The sequence below is a fragment of the Prionailurus bengalensis genome, chromosome C2 (genome assembly GCF_016509475.1).
Source record: "Prionailurus bengalensis isolate Pbe53 chromosome C2, Fcat_Pben_1.1_paternal_pri, whole genome shotgun sequence".
NCBI lineage: Eukaryota > Metazoa > Chordata > Mammalia > Carnivora > Felidae > Prionailurus > Prionailurus bengalensis.
The window spans coordinates 70,480,585-70,496,014 of record NC_057350.1 but is presented as its reverse complement, the minus strand read 5'-3'; the positions used below and the strand labels follow the sequence as shown (position 1 = coordinate 70,496,014).

At 47.0% G+C, this 15,430-nt stretch overlaps 1 protein-coding gene across 14 annotated transcripts in view; it reads right to left on the bottom strand.

Moving 5' to 3' along the window:
* KALRN (kalirin RhoGEF kinase) overlaps positions 1-15,430 on the bottom strand; it is a 677,424-nt gene that overhangs the window by 138,348 nt on the left and 523,646 nt on the right. For all 14 annotated transcript variants that reach the window (XM_043594359.1, XM_043594361.1, XM_043594360.1 and 11 more), the window contains exon 34: positions 3,549-3,795. In XM_043594359.1, coding sequence (XP_043450294.1) covers positions 3,549-3,795 — 247 coding nt within the window. The remainder of the gene's footprint in view (positions 1-3,548; positions 3,796-15,430) is intronic.

Sequence of the window (15,430 nt, the reverse complement as noted above, 5' to 3'; positions counted from 1 at the left end):
GGTTCTACTCCAGCTTTGCCATCAACTTCCCTGTGGCTTCTGAAAAGTCATCTTGCTTTCCTGTGCCCAAGAGTGGCCCTAGAGGAAAGGAAACTGGACTAGTGCACTGTTTCTCAGACTTGGCTGTACCTTGGATTCACCCAAGAAGCATTTATTTATTTTTTTATTATTATTATTATTTTTTTAATTTAATTTTATTTTTTTTTCAACGTTTATTTATTTTTGGGACAGAGAGAGACAGAGCATGAACAGGGGAGGGACAGAGAGAGAGGGAGACACAGAATCGGAAACAGGCTCCAGGCTCTGAGCCATCAGCCCAGAGCCTGACGCGGGGCTCGAACTCACGGACCGCGAGATCGTGACCTGGCTGAAGTCGGACGCTTAACTGACTGCGCCACCCAGGCGCCCCCCAAGGAGCATTTAAAAACATGGACCCTCAGGTCCCATTCCAGAGACTCTGAATCCAGTTGTTTTGGGTGAGGATTGGGCATTGTCATTCAGTAAAGCTTCCAGGGGATTCCATGCAGCCAGGGTTGAGAGCCTGGTCTAGTGGTTCTCCAAGTTCCCTTCTCGGTGTTAACATTCCAAGATTCTTCCACCTGCATATCTGGGGGGGTGACAGTCATGGCCTGAGCACTCATCTGGCACTTAGTACATCACACAAACACTGCATTTTTTCTCACAGTCCACAGAAGCACTGACCTGATGCTCTCTACAAAGGTTAAGAGGACCAGTTCCCTCCTAAGAATTGAAAAAGGAACAGATTTTGACCTCCAGTGATATTGGGTGAGGCCACCCTGTACTAGTCCACAACCCCCAGAGGAATGCTTCATTCTCAGTCCTGCTGTGCATAACTTGTAAGGTGAAGCACCTGTTGGAGACACATCAGCTGGGAGGGGAAAAGGCCAGGGGGCCAGCAGGCAGCCCTCAGAATGGGGAGAAGGAACAGTTATTGGAGTTTCTGCTAAGAGGCCCTGGAGTGGGAGATGGCTTTCCAAACTGGGGTGTGTGCATGAGAGCACGCGCTTTCTTTATTTAAATTTTTTTTTTAACGTTTATTTATTTTTGAGACAGGGAGAGACAGAGCATGAACTGGGGAGAGGGTCAGAGAGAGGGAGACACAGAATCCAAAACAGGCTCCAGGCTCTGAGCTGTCGGCACAGAGCTCGACGCAGGGCTCAAACTCACAGACCGCGAGATCATGACCCCCAACCGACTGAGCCACCCAGGCGCCCCGAGAGCACGCGCTTTCAAATGAGGCTGTGTTATGGCTGCTCCATGGAGGCCTGACTGTCAGGAATTGGGCACCTGTGTATTCTGAGCCCACACAGGTGAGAGGGCAGTAAGAGCTCACAGGTGGCCATCTGAAGGTTCACCTACTTGGCCTATGCTTGGAGAGAGAGGAACCAGCCTACAAACCAACAGAGCCAAGGAAATGGGTGATAGGCACTGGTAGGATACTGCCTGTAAGAAGCCATGCCTGCTGGTGGAGTGCGCCAGAAAGTTCCATGCTGGTCTCCCTCTCCACTTTCTCTCTTGCCTCTATATTCCATCCCTCCTCCTTAGTGTCCATTTCGCAGTTGACCCTCCACTAATCCCTCTCCCTCTAGAGTTCTCACCCTGAATGCCTCTGGATCACAGATCCCCTCTGACTGCTCTCTGCCTCTCCACTGTGGGTTTGCTCCTGCCACAAGCGGTAGGGTCCCAGATGGGCAGGGGCAAGGAAGGCATGCATATCCTACCCAGCCACAGGCTGGAGAGGCTGGGGCTTCATCAGGAAGTCTCAGCTCCTCTCTGCAAGGTAAGTCCTTCCTGATGAACAACGCACACCAGAGATCTATGACAAGTTAGCCCTCCCCAGTAAAGGAAGTGCCATCCTTGGTTTTGTCTCCAAAGATGGGGGTCTCTAGACTGGATGTGTGGGTGTTGGTAGCTATTTTGCTGAAGAATCGATGGCAAATAATGGAATAACTATCACTTATCATGACAACTACCACACATTGCGTGCCAGGCACTGTTCTAAGTGTTTTGTGTATATTGCATCATTCACCCTCACACTTCTAGCCCCTTTGGGTCCCAGTTTCCCTTTGGTTAGACTTCAAACAGAACCACATTCCTGAGTTTCACCCATCTCTTCCCGGTACCACGAGTTTCTCCAGTGGACACTTCAAAGGACCGGCGAGCTGTATCTGCAATTACAAATTCCACACAATTTCCTGACACAGTTCCTCCTGTGTTCAGAGAAAAGGAGGGGGAGAAGCAAGCGATGGATGAACAGAGGGAAGGGGGCACGAGGGTGTGTGAGTGTGGAGGGAAGAGGGTCTTAGTTTCCAGTTTTCTTCTGATGGAAAAAAACCCAGGGACGCCCCTTGGGAGAGTTGGACAGCTCCAATAATGCAACCTGCTACTGCCATCTGGTGGGTGAAAGGAGGATGGCAGGTTTTAGAGGTGGACCAGATGCAATTCCAGCAAAATCAGCAACTTTTCAGAAATTTAATTAGCCTGCAGTACCTACCAAGAAGTCTGTAGCAGGTCTCTGTGGTGACCCTGGTGTCCCTGCCTCCCCAAAGGCCCCTACCCTCTCCCCATTTCACAAATACTCAGCATGGGTCTGCACAGAGGGCGCCCCCGAAGGAGGTCATGTGACCAGTTAAGAAAAGAAGCTCAGAACCCCAGGAGAGCTCAGCGTCGCCTTCTGCGCCTCAGTTTACTCAATGTAAAATGAGTAACTCCAAAGCCCCTGCCAGCCTTGACTGTCAAAGTTAGAGGGTCTCATTCGAGAGTGAGCATGAAAGTCACAGGGGAGCTTGCTAAAACACAGACTGCTGGCCCCCACCCCAGCTATTCAGACCCAGTGGGTCTGGAGCGGAGTCTGAGTTTGCATTTCTAAAAGTTCCGGAGGGATATTGACCTTGCCAATCCTGAGACACCCCCCACCCCCGCCCCGCCTTGGAGAGTCACTGTTCTAAGTAGTTCAGTCTCCTTGGTGGGAGGGGAAAAATGAATAAATAAGCAGAGAACTTATATAAAATGAGTAACACAGAACTTGTGTAAAACAGAAGCCTGGGCTCAAAGAACATATCCATTAAGGCCCCATAAATGAGTGTCCTGTGCCATGGCAGGGCTGAGGGGAGGGTCAAACCTAACTCAGCTATGCTAGCACTTGGGTGGGGGTGGGGGGCCAGGGAGCCCAAAGCAGCTCTGGAGCCTTCAGTGCAGAAGGGAGAAGTCTAGGCTTGGTCACAGGTAGAAGACTTTTCTGAATGTAGTGGGAGAGCTAGAAGAGGTCTTAGAGGCCATCTAATTCAGCTTTCATTTTAGGCTGAAATGGACTCACAAAGGTTAAATGACTTTTCCAAAGTCACATGGCCACTCGGTAGCTCTTTCTCCTCAAGTCCCCAACCCACTCCTTTCACAAGCAGGTCAAGAGAAATCCCACAAGGTCAGAATAGGTTGACGAGACAGGTTAGCTCAGTGGTGCTCTTCGGTTAGGGTGGGCTCACGCCCAGCGCCTTCTGCACGTGCCCACCCCCCCTCAGTCCCCCTACCTTTCACCAGGGGGAAGAAGCAGTCCATCTCCACGCTGCTTCGGGAATGGGAGATGCACAGGGCGCTGCTGGGAACCAGGCCCTCCTGCGGGGGGCTCCTTTCCGTGGTGCGGACCAGACACCAGCCCGGCCGCTCGCTGGGCCGCTCCAGCAGCTCCACCGTCTGTCCCACCTGGATGGTCAGCTCGCTGCTGTGGCCTGCATTGAAGTCCTGGAGGACCACGGTCAACTCACATCCGCCAGAGAGCTTGGGGTGGGGCGTGGAGTGGAACGTGAGGGGTTGGGGGAGGAGGGGGTGGGTGAGGGGGGAGGGAGAAAGGATGCATGCAGAGGAAAAGAGGAAGAAAGCGGGGGAAAGATGGGGTCCGGAGTGGAAAGAAGGCAGAAGAGGGAGTTGGGAACAGGAAAGAAAACAAGAAAATAAAGTAATTGACACAGTGCCATTCAATCATTCTGCTGCTCTAGCTCCAGCCACAATCTGGAGCCTGCCCAGAACCGAGCTTAATTCTAATTCTTTCTTGTTCACTTGGAGTTATTTTCATTTTCCTTTGCCAAGCTTCCAGCTAGCTGTGCCTTCTACCCCCTTTCCCAGTATGTCTGTTTACGTCTTCCCAGGGCACTACCCTGTGCCCCTCCTTGCCCCTATGACTCTTACTGGGCACCATTTCTAACTCACTCACTCTTACCTGCTTCTATCTCAATTCTTATTTGGGAATAATGGAAGAGACAACCTCCTTCCTTCTAACTTTTGCAACCTTCCCTACCCCACCCCCAGCTGGAGCCATCAGCTTAAAACAGATGTTGCCAGTGACACAAAAAAGAATGAGGTGTGAACACAAAGGAGAAGCAGAAGAGAAGGGAATAGAATTGGTTTACCTTAGCCCAACCACTGGGGACCAGGAGAAAGAATGGGAAGGGAGGAAGAGGGGTCACATCTTACTTAGGAGCCATCCTCAGTACCCCAGCCTACCCTCCCTCTGGGCCTGGCACTTCCCCACTGCACTGGTTCTGGGGCAGAACCAGTAAAACTGGGTAGAGCGACCTCAGGATAAGAGCAACCTCTTCTAGCTGAACACTGAGACTTTCACTTCTCATCGTGAGAAACCACTAGTTATTAGTTTGTCTCACAGAGCTAAGCACAGAGCCTCTCTCTTAAAAAAAATGTTTTTAAATGTCTTATTTATTTTTGAGAGATAGAAAGAGACAGAGCGTGAGTGGGATGGGGTGGGGGGGGGAAGGGAGAGGGAGGGAGAGAGAGAGAGAGAGAGAGAGAGAGAGAGAAAGAGGAAGACACAGAATCCGAAGCAGGTTCCAGGCTCCAAGCTATCAGCTCAGAGCTGGGGCTTGAACCCATACCACGAGATCATGACCTGAGCTGAGTCAAACCCTTAATCAACTGAGCCACCCAAGCACCCCTGCAAAGCTTCTCTCTTGAAATAGCAGCTGCACTTAGGGGCAGAGGGGAAATAAGGGAAGGAGTGGGAGACCCAGAGGCCCACAGGGGCAGCCTATTCTCCCCAAGGTTCAGCCCAGACAGCGACTCAGTGGGAAAGTCCCGCTACCACCTCCAAGGAACTTGGCCTCAGTCTGTGCATCTCTAATTGAAGCCTTCAGGGCCTGCATTGCCTGCACCAGCAGTCGTACTAACGCACCAGTCCAAGTACATTGTGTAGCTATATGTCCCGGGAAGCTTCTGCTTAATGGTAAATACAGCAAGCAGCCCAGTATGCAGAGAAACAACAGTCCCACCAGGACCAAGAGCTCAGCATTCAGGACTGTGAGAATTTCCTGTTAAAGGAACTTGAATGTCACAGTGGGCTTGAGAAGGTTACACAATGCATTGAAATGATGGTTGCAAAATGTATGGCTCCCAATCACGGAGTAAGGAGCCTGCTCTAAACACGTGTCCGGGGATGGGCAGGGCGCAGCCATTGAGATTGGATCAGGAAGAGAAATTCGTAGGACAGAAGTTGGAAGAGGGAAAGAGACAGAAGAAGGAGAAAACATGCTTGTTGGCTCATTTTTCCATTTAACTTTCCTCGTCCCATTAAATGCACAGACTCTACCTCTGTGCCCTTCTGGTGCCATCTTCCCAAAGCATCATTTTGAGAGGGATGTTGTGAGATGGTAATACCTCAGGTCTGTAGAGTGCTTTCACCCTCACGTTAACTATCCACTTGATTCTCACAACAACCAGGCGATGCTACTATCTCCACCTCATCCATCAAGAACTTTAAGCTCAGAAACATCAAGATCATTGTTTGGGACAATGAGTGCGCATAAAAATTGCCTCAGGAGTTTATTGAATGTGCAGATGCCTTTGCTGGTCTCTCACTTGCCCGAGCCTCCAATCACAGGTTCTGATTCAGGGGACCCAGGGATGTATATTTTTAACAAGACTCCCCCAACTCATGATTCTAAATGGAGGGTCCCTGAGATACTGTCTGAGAAACACTGGCCAGATGGTTTCCCACAGTCACCCAGCTGGACTTGAATCCAGCCTTCCACCACAAATCCCATGTTCCTTAAACCACATACCAGAGCAAATTATGTACAAGTTTTAGGTATGTATGTGGTTGGAGGGGGTGGGAGACAGGTGGCGAGAAGACAACACTGGCCTGAGCTACTGGTCCTCTGAGGGTTTGCTTGGCCTACAACAAGTTGCTTAAACTTTCCGGACTGCAGTTTATAATCTTAACCTTAACCAGTCTGCACTAACATATGAACAGCTACATCACTGAAACACAAATTTCAGTGAAACACAAGTTTCGCTGAGTTAATTTCACTGATATTCTATTTCATTTTTTTTCTCACTTGCTGGTGGCATCCCACTAAATTGATTCCACTTTCCACTAATGGAAATTTGTAGAATTTGCAAATTCCATTTGTAGAATGTTGGACTAGATGACCACAACATTTCCTGCTAACTCTGAGAATTTCTGTCACCGAGCTTCTATGCTTCAGTGGAGTCACTCCTCTGTGCCAACCTCAGGATTCTTTCCCAAAGGTCAAGCGCGCACATGGCCTGAGATGCAATTTACAGCCCTTTCAGGGATGGGTATGGCCCTTTTGCAGACTTTTGCAAAGCAGAGGACACCTAAGGCTCTGGTTGCAAACAGCCTAGCATGTCACCAGATACAAGGCCCACTGCCCCTCAGGACAAGTTACAGCCAGACCCACCCACGGGCAGGCAGGGAGCTACGGTGGGGGGCAGGAGAGGATTAACAGCCAGACAGTGTGCTTCTACAATTCAAAGATCAAGAGAAAGCTGGAAAACACCATTAGATGGCGATTTTTGCTTGCTGTAGGCTGCCCAGGCCAGACAAAAGATGATGAAAGATGATCAACAGTCAGTTTCGCTGGTGCTCAGAGACCCAGCCCCAAAACATTACGGTTCAAATAGAGGATGAATGTCCTGGTTTTGCCTCACCTCAATGGCGTGATCAAATAGATTTATCACACTCGGTCCCCACTCCAGAGCGACAAGGGAATTCTCAACAGTGGCAGTGAGGGAGTTAGGAGAAATGGATGAGTCAGAGGCCAGACAGAGCCGCCCCTGTAACAATTCCTCCCCAGAGCAGCAAGGGAGCTTCAGGTGCCCAGGGGACTCGGAGTTTACACTTGACAAACTGTGCTTCAGAGAACCCAGGACTAGAATTAGCCCTGGAAAGTTCTAAGAGCCCTTGCCAGTAGGGGAGGGGGCAAGGGCAGAGGGGCCAAAAGACCTTTGAGGAATCTGGGCACACTTAAAGCATTTTTAATTGCAACCCTCAAAATAATTCATTCATGCTGCATGCTCTAAGACTTCTCCTGGACTGTAATAAGCCACACCACCTATTGAACAATTACAGAGTGTTCCCCTCATTAACCAATAAAACCAAATTCCCTCACAGACACTAGATTATCAGTTTCTTAGGAAAGTAGGTGTGTATTTTTCTTTCTGACCAGTTCTGTTGGGGGCCAGCAGGTCTACTGTCTCACAGGGCCCCAGGGTCATTACTTTCTCTTCTTCCTCTTCCCATCTGGACAGGCCCAGTGACCATGTCCCCACTCTCACTGTCCCTTCTTCTCTGCAGGGCTGTACTCCTCTCCAGTGGCACATTCAGGAGTCCACACTCCTCTCTCTGAGCTGAATCTCTGTCCCAGAAATTTAAATAGGTCTTATCCAACAGCGTGTTGCACAGAATGTTGCAAACATCTGTCTTCACCTCGCTCTTCTCCTCCCCAAAGCCTTTTAAGAATGGTTTCAACATCCTCCTTGGAAATCTTTAAGGTATTGTCTCAGGGAACCATGTTCCAATTTGACAGACACCCTCTTGCTGAAATCAGGGGTGTGGAGGGAGGGGGCCCAACCTCTCCCCACCACAGAGGTCCTGGTGATTCAACGGTGTCAGGAAGGGGCTATCACACCCTGCTCAAAAGTCCAAGGCTGCATATTATCTGTCCTGTTTATTTTCCAACTGTCGGCTATGGATGCTTGACTTTCAATCTACCAGTTTGATCCCACTCCAGATTCTAAGACCAAACTCATTCCTAGGAGGGAAATGTTGGGAGCCATGAGCTGGTAACACGGACTCTCAGCATGAAGTCAGGTGTTCTGAGTCTTCTCTGACTGTGTACCGCAGTTTCTATAATTTTCTCTTGCCTAGTTCCTTCACGGTGCCCCCCCCCCCCCCCCCAATCTCAGCAGTCTCTGACGTGGCCCCTTCCTGGGAGTATCTCAGCTGTTTTCTTTGCTTAGCTCCTTAGGATCTTGCACAGGGCTTGCTAAACCTTTCTGATGCTAATGGCTAGTTGGATTTCTGCCCTCCCCCTCAGGGTGCCCCTCCCCCCTGCTGGTGAATCACTGTCTGATTCTTTTCCCCTTACTTTCCCAGCCTCTCTCCTTCCTGGGTCCTGGCCATTTCCCAAGGAAACTTGTTCCTATGTTGTCCAGTCCCTGGACTTTGTCTTTCCCACTCCAAGGTGCATCCTGAGGGGCGGAAGGAGCTCCTCACACCCTCACTTTCCTCCTGCTTCTCAGCCATAGCCCGGTTGTCTTCTTTCTAGCTGGTACCACTACACATGCAGAGGAGACATCATAACCTCCCTCGTTCTTACTCGTATTTGCCAGAAACTATTGCTTTCATTGAGGTCCATGTTTGCTTGGTGACTATTTGGAGATTGACTGCACCTCCTCTGTGTATAAACAGTGTGAGCCAGATTACCCCTAAGAATTTCCTCATTTTATGGAAAAAGGTAAGATTATTCCCTGTGGGGTTTCCAGTGACATTAGGAGAGGTAGCATACCACCCTGCTCAGGATTCTACTGTTGTCATTTTAGGGCCTCAGCTTCAGCCTGCATCTGTCTCCACCAGATTCTCCTGAGGGCTACGGACTCTGGAGCCCCTCACCGGTTGTGTGACCAGGGGCAAGTTATTTAACCTCCTGGTTTCAGTTTCCTCATCTGTGGAATGGGGACATAATGGTATCTGCTTCAGAGATTGCTATGAAGATTAAATGAAATAATTTTGTTTTGAAGTAGGCTCCATGCCCAATGTGGGGCTTGAACTCATGATCCTGAGATTGACAGTCACATGCTCTCCCAACTGAGCCAGCCATGCACCCCAGTGAGATGATATTTTTAAAGGACTTAGGATGGTGGTTCCAACAGAGTTAGCTCTCCAAGTGCTTGTTTACAAATAAATTCTAGAGGAATTAATTAATTATCATTATTACTTAAATATGAGAGGAAAGTTACCAAGTAGAGAAGAAGTAGAAAAAAGGAGTTAATTTGATGGCCCACTGTCCTTGGATAGACTGCACCAGACGTACACAGGTATGAAAATTATTATGTAAGGAAATCAGATCTTTTCCCTCTTTAATAATCTTAATGGAGTCTTACCCTAAACCAGTGCAATGAAAAGAACTGGCCTGAAAGGTTTTAGGGAAGGTGACTCACATGCCTTTAAGGGTCCCCAGGTCAGCATAAACTTTTTCTGCAAAAAACAAGGGGATGGTGGGACCCTGGATCCCTTTATGGAAAATGAAGATTCATTCTTCATTGCTTGCCGCGTACCACCCATCTGATGACCACCTCCCCTACCCATGAGCCTGCCAACGGCACACAACACCTGCCACCTGAGCCTGCTGACACTGTGGACATCAGCTCCTGCCATCACTTCGTCCATCAGATAAGCCAGACCTCCTCCTCCTCTCCTGGCTGCCTGCCCTCTGATTCACTCTGGTTAAGTCCTCCACGGTGTTCGGCCAGCGCGAGGCACAGAGTTCTCTGAAGTAACGTCTGCATGTGAATGGCAACAAGGGAGGCCAGACTCGGCCTTAGAAAAATGTGAAGTGGGAGGGTGTCTACTTGGTGAGGTTTCAGGGGCACTGAGAGGGCCTGCCAGCTCCTGTTCAAAACAGTCCTTCTCTCCCCCAGCGGTCCCTGTGCCTGCTGCCGATGCTTCTGTTCCCACAGTCACAGATTAATTTCATTAGATAACATTCCTTACCATGAAACATCTCAAAGCAGAGTATGTATACGACCCCCTTCCAATTGCAAAGGGATGAGAAGTAGCATACAGGTGACAGGCAGTTGTACTCATATGGCTTTGAGCATGAGTATGTTCATAACAGCATTTTAAAGTGTGAGAAACAATAGCTATAACAACAACAAAAAAAAACCTAATACTAAAGAACAAAAATCTAACAGGAAGGGAATAGTTAAGTAATTATGATATATAAAGTGACTGTTTAATTAAGCGGTCATTAGATATTCATAAAGCTTTATAACAGTTACAAATTGCTGAACTCATACAAAGTTTAAGGAAAAGGACAGGATGTAAAGTTGAATATATAACTAGGTGGTGAACATCACTAACAACAACCCTATACGTTGGAAATTCACAGGAAGGAAATTCATCAAAATGTTATGACTGGCTTTACTGGGTGGAAAACTCTGCGTGATTCCCCCCCTCCCTTCTATTTCCAGAGTTATTTCATAATGAAAGTAACAATAACAACACGTACAGCAGATCAACAATATCATGGCGGCGGGGGTGGGGGTTGCAATATTTGAAGGAGGCATAATACTTTGAGGGAAAAAAGGTCAGTGGACAGATGGATAGTTCCCAGTTCTGCTCCAGGATCACCGTGTGAGCCTCAGAAAAGCCCTGCGTTGCCCATGATGCCTCAGTTTAGTGGCTTCAAAATCCATCCCTATAAACCTCTGTCCTTGCACTCCTGTGAAATCCAGGTGAGCTCTCCAGAAAGCCGGTCTCTTGACAGGAGTTTAGTGCTCTGTTTCTACCTTGACTGAGATTTGAAACAGGCGTAACGCAATGTGTGGGCAGTGAGGGGCCACCTTCAGTCTGCAGGTAAACAGCCCGTGTTGCTGCTAAGTCCAATTAAGACTCTAAAACTGGTGGCACCTGGGTGGCTCAGTCGGTTGAGCGTCTGACTTCGGCTCAGGTCATGAACTCACAGTTTGTGGGTTCGAACCCCGCATCAGGCTCTGTGCTGACCGCTTGCTCAGAGCCTGGAGGCTGCTTCAGACTCTGTGTCTCTTTCTCTCTCTGCCCCTCCCCGCTCACGCTTTGTCTCACTCTGTTTCTCAAAAATAAATAAATGTTAAAAAAAAAAAAAGACTCTAAAGCTGATGATTTGCTTCATCTTTGTTCACTGGAGCTGGGGCTTCCCTGACCTCAGCTGAAGGAGCTATTTAGCTTAGTTGTTTTCCACGGTGCGGAGATGGAAGGCAGAGCCACAGAGAGGCCAAGGGTGTGGTCTGCAGTCAGCAGAGGTCTCAAGAACTGCGTAGAAATTAATAGCACAAAGAACACAGGAGTGGGAATCAGGAGGCCTCCTCGGTACTGGTGCAGGTCCTAACTGTGTGTGACATTGGGAAAGTCCCTTCCCTTCTCAGTACCTGAACTTCCTCATTCTTAGGATGAGGAAACTGGATTTCAGGGGCCCTTCCATTCAAGTAGTTCCTGTGGTCACTCATTAACACCCAACCGTGTTTAATTTTCTTGAGCACTTATCATTAACAGGTTGCCTTGTTTATTTGTTATTTGTGGCCTTATTGCACGTGAAAATATAAGGTCCCGAAGAGCAGAAGCCTTCTCTGTCTTGCTCACAGTCACATCTGCCGAGTCTGGCACATAGCAGGTGATCAACAGATACTCACTGAATGCCGGAGTGAATGAGGTCCTCAAGCTATTTCCTGCTACATAACTGCGTACCTGCAATGTGGACCCACAGTGCCTGAGCCGTCTCTCGCACTGGCTGCCCACCTATTCTTGTCAGTGTCTTCCAGACCCCAGTTTATTTGTTCTGAATCCCCTTTTGAAAAATTATCTTACCCTTCGATCATTTGGCTATATCGTCATTAATTCCTAAATCTGCAAAAAATGACACAAGAGGGCAAAGATAAACCAACAAGAATAAAGAGAATGAGAAGTAATAGACAAGTCAACATTTTTTTGAGTAACAGAAAGTAGCTGCAAGAGTGGATTCTGACTTGGCAGCATGGAGAAAATGAGATGCATGTTCCTGCCATTAGCCCTGCACAACCTCGGAGAGACTGAGGAAGTGGAAGCACCAGGTTGCACTGAGGGTAGGGGTATGGGTGGGGCTAAAAAAGGGAAGAGGGGTTGAAAGTCTGTAAAGGGAGTAGACCCCTAGGTCCCTCTTGTATGTGATGTGCACTTTCCTGAGAACTTGGAATTCACTGAAGGTCCATATACAGAAGAGGGAGATGGCCACCATCCTTGATCTTATTGGCTCCCAGGATACTGGCAGCCAAATATAAACATTTTAGGCGGATTTGAGGATCTTTCATTGGAGAAACCAAAAAAGATGTACAGGTAGTCAAACACTGACATTTGGAGATCCCGCCCCCAAATCTCCAGTGTCTTGCTGGATCACTGCAGAGTGAAACCTTCCAGTAAATACACTCCATCCATTAAACAGAGTATCCACTCAGCTTTTTTGGTGCCCCATTCATAAATATGAATACGATTCAGTCAAAGATCACCAGACTTTGCAGAAAAGCCTCTCTGATAGAAACCAAACTAAACAAACAAAAAGGATCAGGCATTCAGAGGAAACAAGATACAGGCAAAACAATAAATCTTCAACACTACTATAGTCCTTGGAGAGGTGAGAAAGGTATTGTGTCCATAAAAAAAGAACAAGCTGCTACAGAAACGGGGGGAAATTACAGAATAGAAAGAGCTCTCAGAAGTTAAAAATATGGGGCACCTGGGTGGCTCAGTCAGTTAAGCATCTGACTTCAGCTCAGGTCATGAACTCACGGTTTGTGCTGACAGCTCAGAGCCTGGAGCCTGCTTTAGATTCTGTGTCTCCCTCTCTCTCTCTGCCCCTCCCCCATGTGCACTCTTTCTCTCTCTCAAAAATAAATAAACATTAAAAAAATAAAAAAATTAAAAATATGGTTGAAATGAAACATTTCATATATGGATTGGAAGATAAAGTCAAAGAAATTTTCCTGAGACTAGAACAAGACCAGTGAGAGAGGAAAGTAAGAGAGAAAATATAAGAAAATTAAAGAATCAATCTAACAAGTATAAGACAGACAGAATGAAAAGGAATAAATTGTAAAGAAAAATTCCCAGGACTGAAGGGCACAAAGTGCCAAATTGATACGATGTTCCAAGTGCCTGCTGTGATTAATTTAAAAAGACCTCCTCTAAATCACAGCATCAGGACACATAGGCAGTAAAAAGGGCATTCTAAAAGCTTTCAGAGAGAGAAGGAGGGGAAAAAGTCAGGTAAAATCCAACAAATCAAGAATCATAATGACAGTGTTTTTCAACAACAGCCTTAGAATGTTAAAGAAAATGGAGTACTTCCTTCAAAATTCTGCGTGGGAATTATTACCAACCTAGAATTGTGTGTCCAAACAAACTGTCAGTCAAGATGAGGGCACACTAAAGACATTTTTACACTTTCAAAGTCTCAGAAATTTGCACCAATAAACATTCCATGAGTGGCAACAATTATGATTAGTATGTCGGTCTCCCAATTTTTCTCTTTTATTCTCTTTATTTTTTTTTTTTGTTTCTCTTAATGTGATGTGCCTTTGATAGATGCAAATTAAAATTAATCCCTTCATTCCCTTTTTAAAAAATGAGGGGCGCCTGGGTGGCTCAGTCGGTTAAGCGGCCAGCTTCAGCTCAGGTCATGATCTCATGGTCCGTGAGTTCGAGCCCCGTGTCGGGCTCTGTGCTGACAGCTCAGAGCCTGGAGCCTGTTTCAGATTCTGTGTCTCCCTCTCTCTGACTCTCCCCCATTCATGCTCTGTCTCTCTCTGTCTCAAAAATAAATAAACGTTAAAAAAATTTTTTAAAAATGAGTTAATAGACATATTTGAGGAGTGCCTGAACCACATAATATTTTTTTTTTATTTAGCAAAGATTTCATCCAGGCCTTATGTGACAATCTTTTAGCCAAAGCTATGAAATGTGAACTGAGGTGGATTCATGGCCTAGCTAAGGTGCAAGGGTTCATCCAAAATCCAATACCCCTATTGTACAGAAGAGGAAAATTAATCCCCCAAAGAAGAAGGACTTACCTAAGGAAGATCATGTCTAAAAGATGGTAAATACTCAATAAACATTAGTTGAATGAATGAGTGTGTTAGTGGGTAAGTCAATGAGTTAAGCCAGAGATGATTCAATACTTTTAACTCATAAGTAGAAAAACTGAGGACCCCAAGATAGTTGGGAGCAGAGCTAAGACTAGACTCAGGTTTTCAAATTCTGGATTCAGAACACTTCTCACTAGATCTTGCTCAGTTAATAATGGCTACCACTTGAGGAGAGTGTCATAAGGCTCTAGGTTCACACCTGCACCCCATGTATTGATATATGGATTGGCGTCACTGTGGGAAGAGGATTTTCAAATTCATGCCTGACAAAGCTGCAGAGGACATGAGGCTGAGAAAGGCAGCTGAGATTACAGATCACAGAAACCCAGGACCCTCATGAGCTTCCACCCCAACCCCCCACTCAAGGCAGGATCCTTTGAACAACATCTAGCTCTTTGTATTATGACACTGTTCCCTCCTGGTGGAAAGCTGCAATTTTGAGAACATTTTCTTTGTTTTTGTAATTTCCATCCACGGTTCTTAGTTGCCCTCTAGGGTAATACAGAAGAAATCTTCCTTTCTTCTATGGAGCTCCACATATGTGAAGACCAGATTGATAATTCCTTAAGTCTTCTCTTTTTTGAATATTCCTTCAAATGGATCTCAAATGTGTAGTTCAATATTTTCATCATATGCTTCTGGATGAACATCGGCATGTACTGTCCCTCTGATAGAGACCCCCAGAACTGAACTGAATCCTTTAGACTTATTGTGCCCAGCACAGGCTAAGCAAAGCACTCACTTCTAGGTCTAGACACTGTACTTCCATCGATGTGGTCTCAGAGTCTTTTAATTAAGTCAAGCCATTGGCTTCTAGTGAGCATGTCGCCTACTGAAGACCCCAATCTGACTCACAGGGTCCTTTCAAGCTAGCTTCTTCCCTTTTTCTACGTGAGGCTTTAGCTCAGAGAAATTTATATTTATCTCTGTTAACTTTATTTTTTTTATTTTTTATTTTTTCATTTTTTTTAAATTTATTTTTGGGACAGAGAGAGACAGAGCATGAACGGGGGAGGGGCAGAGAGAGAGGGAGACACAGAATCGGAAACAGGCTCCAGGCTCTGAGCCATCAGCCCAGAGCCTGACGCGGGGCTCGAACTCCCGGACCGCGAGATCGTGACCTGGCTGAAGTCGGACGCTTAACCGACTGCACCACCCAGGCGCCCCTAACTTTAAATTTCTAGCTAAAGAGTTGTGTTCTTGACTCTTTCATCTATCAGATTAGTGA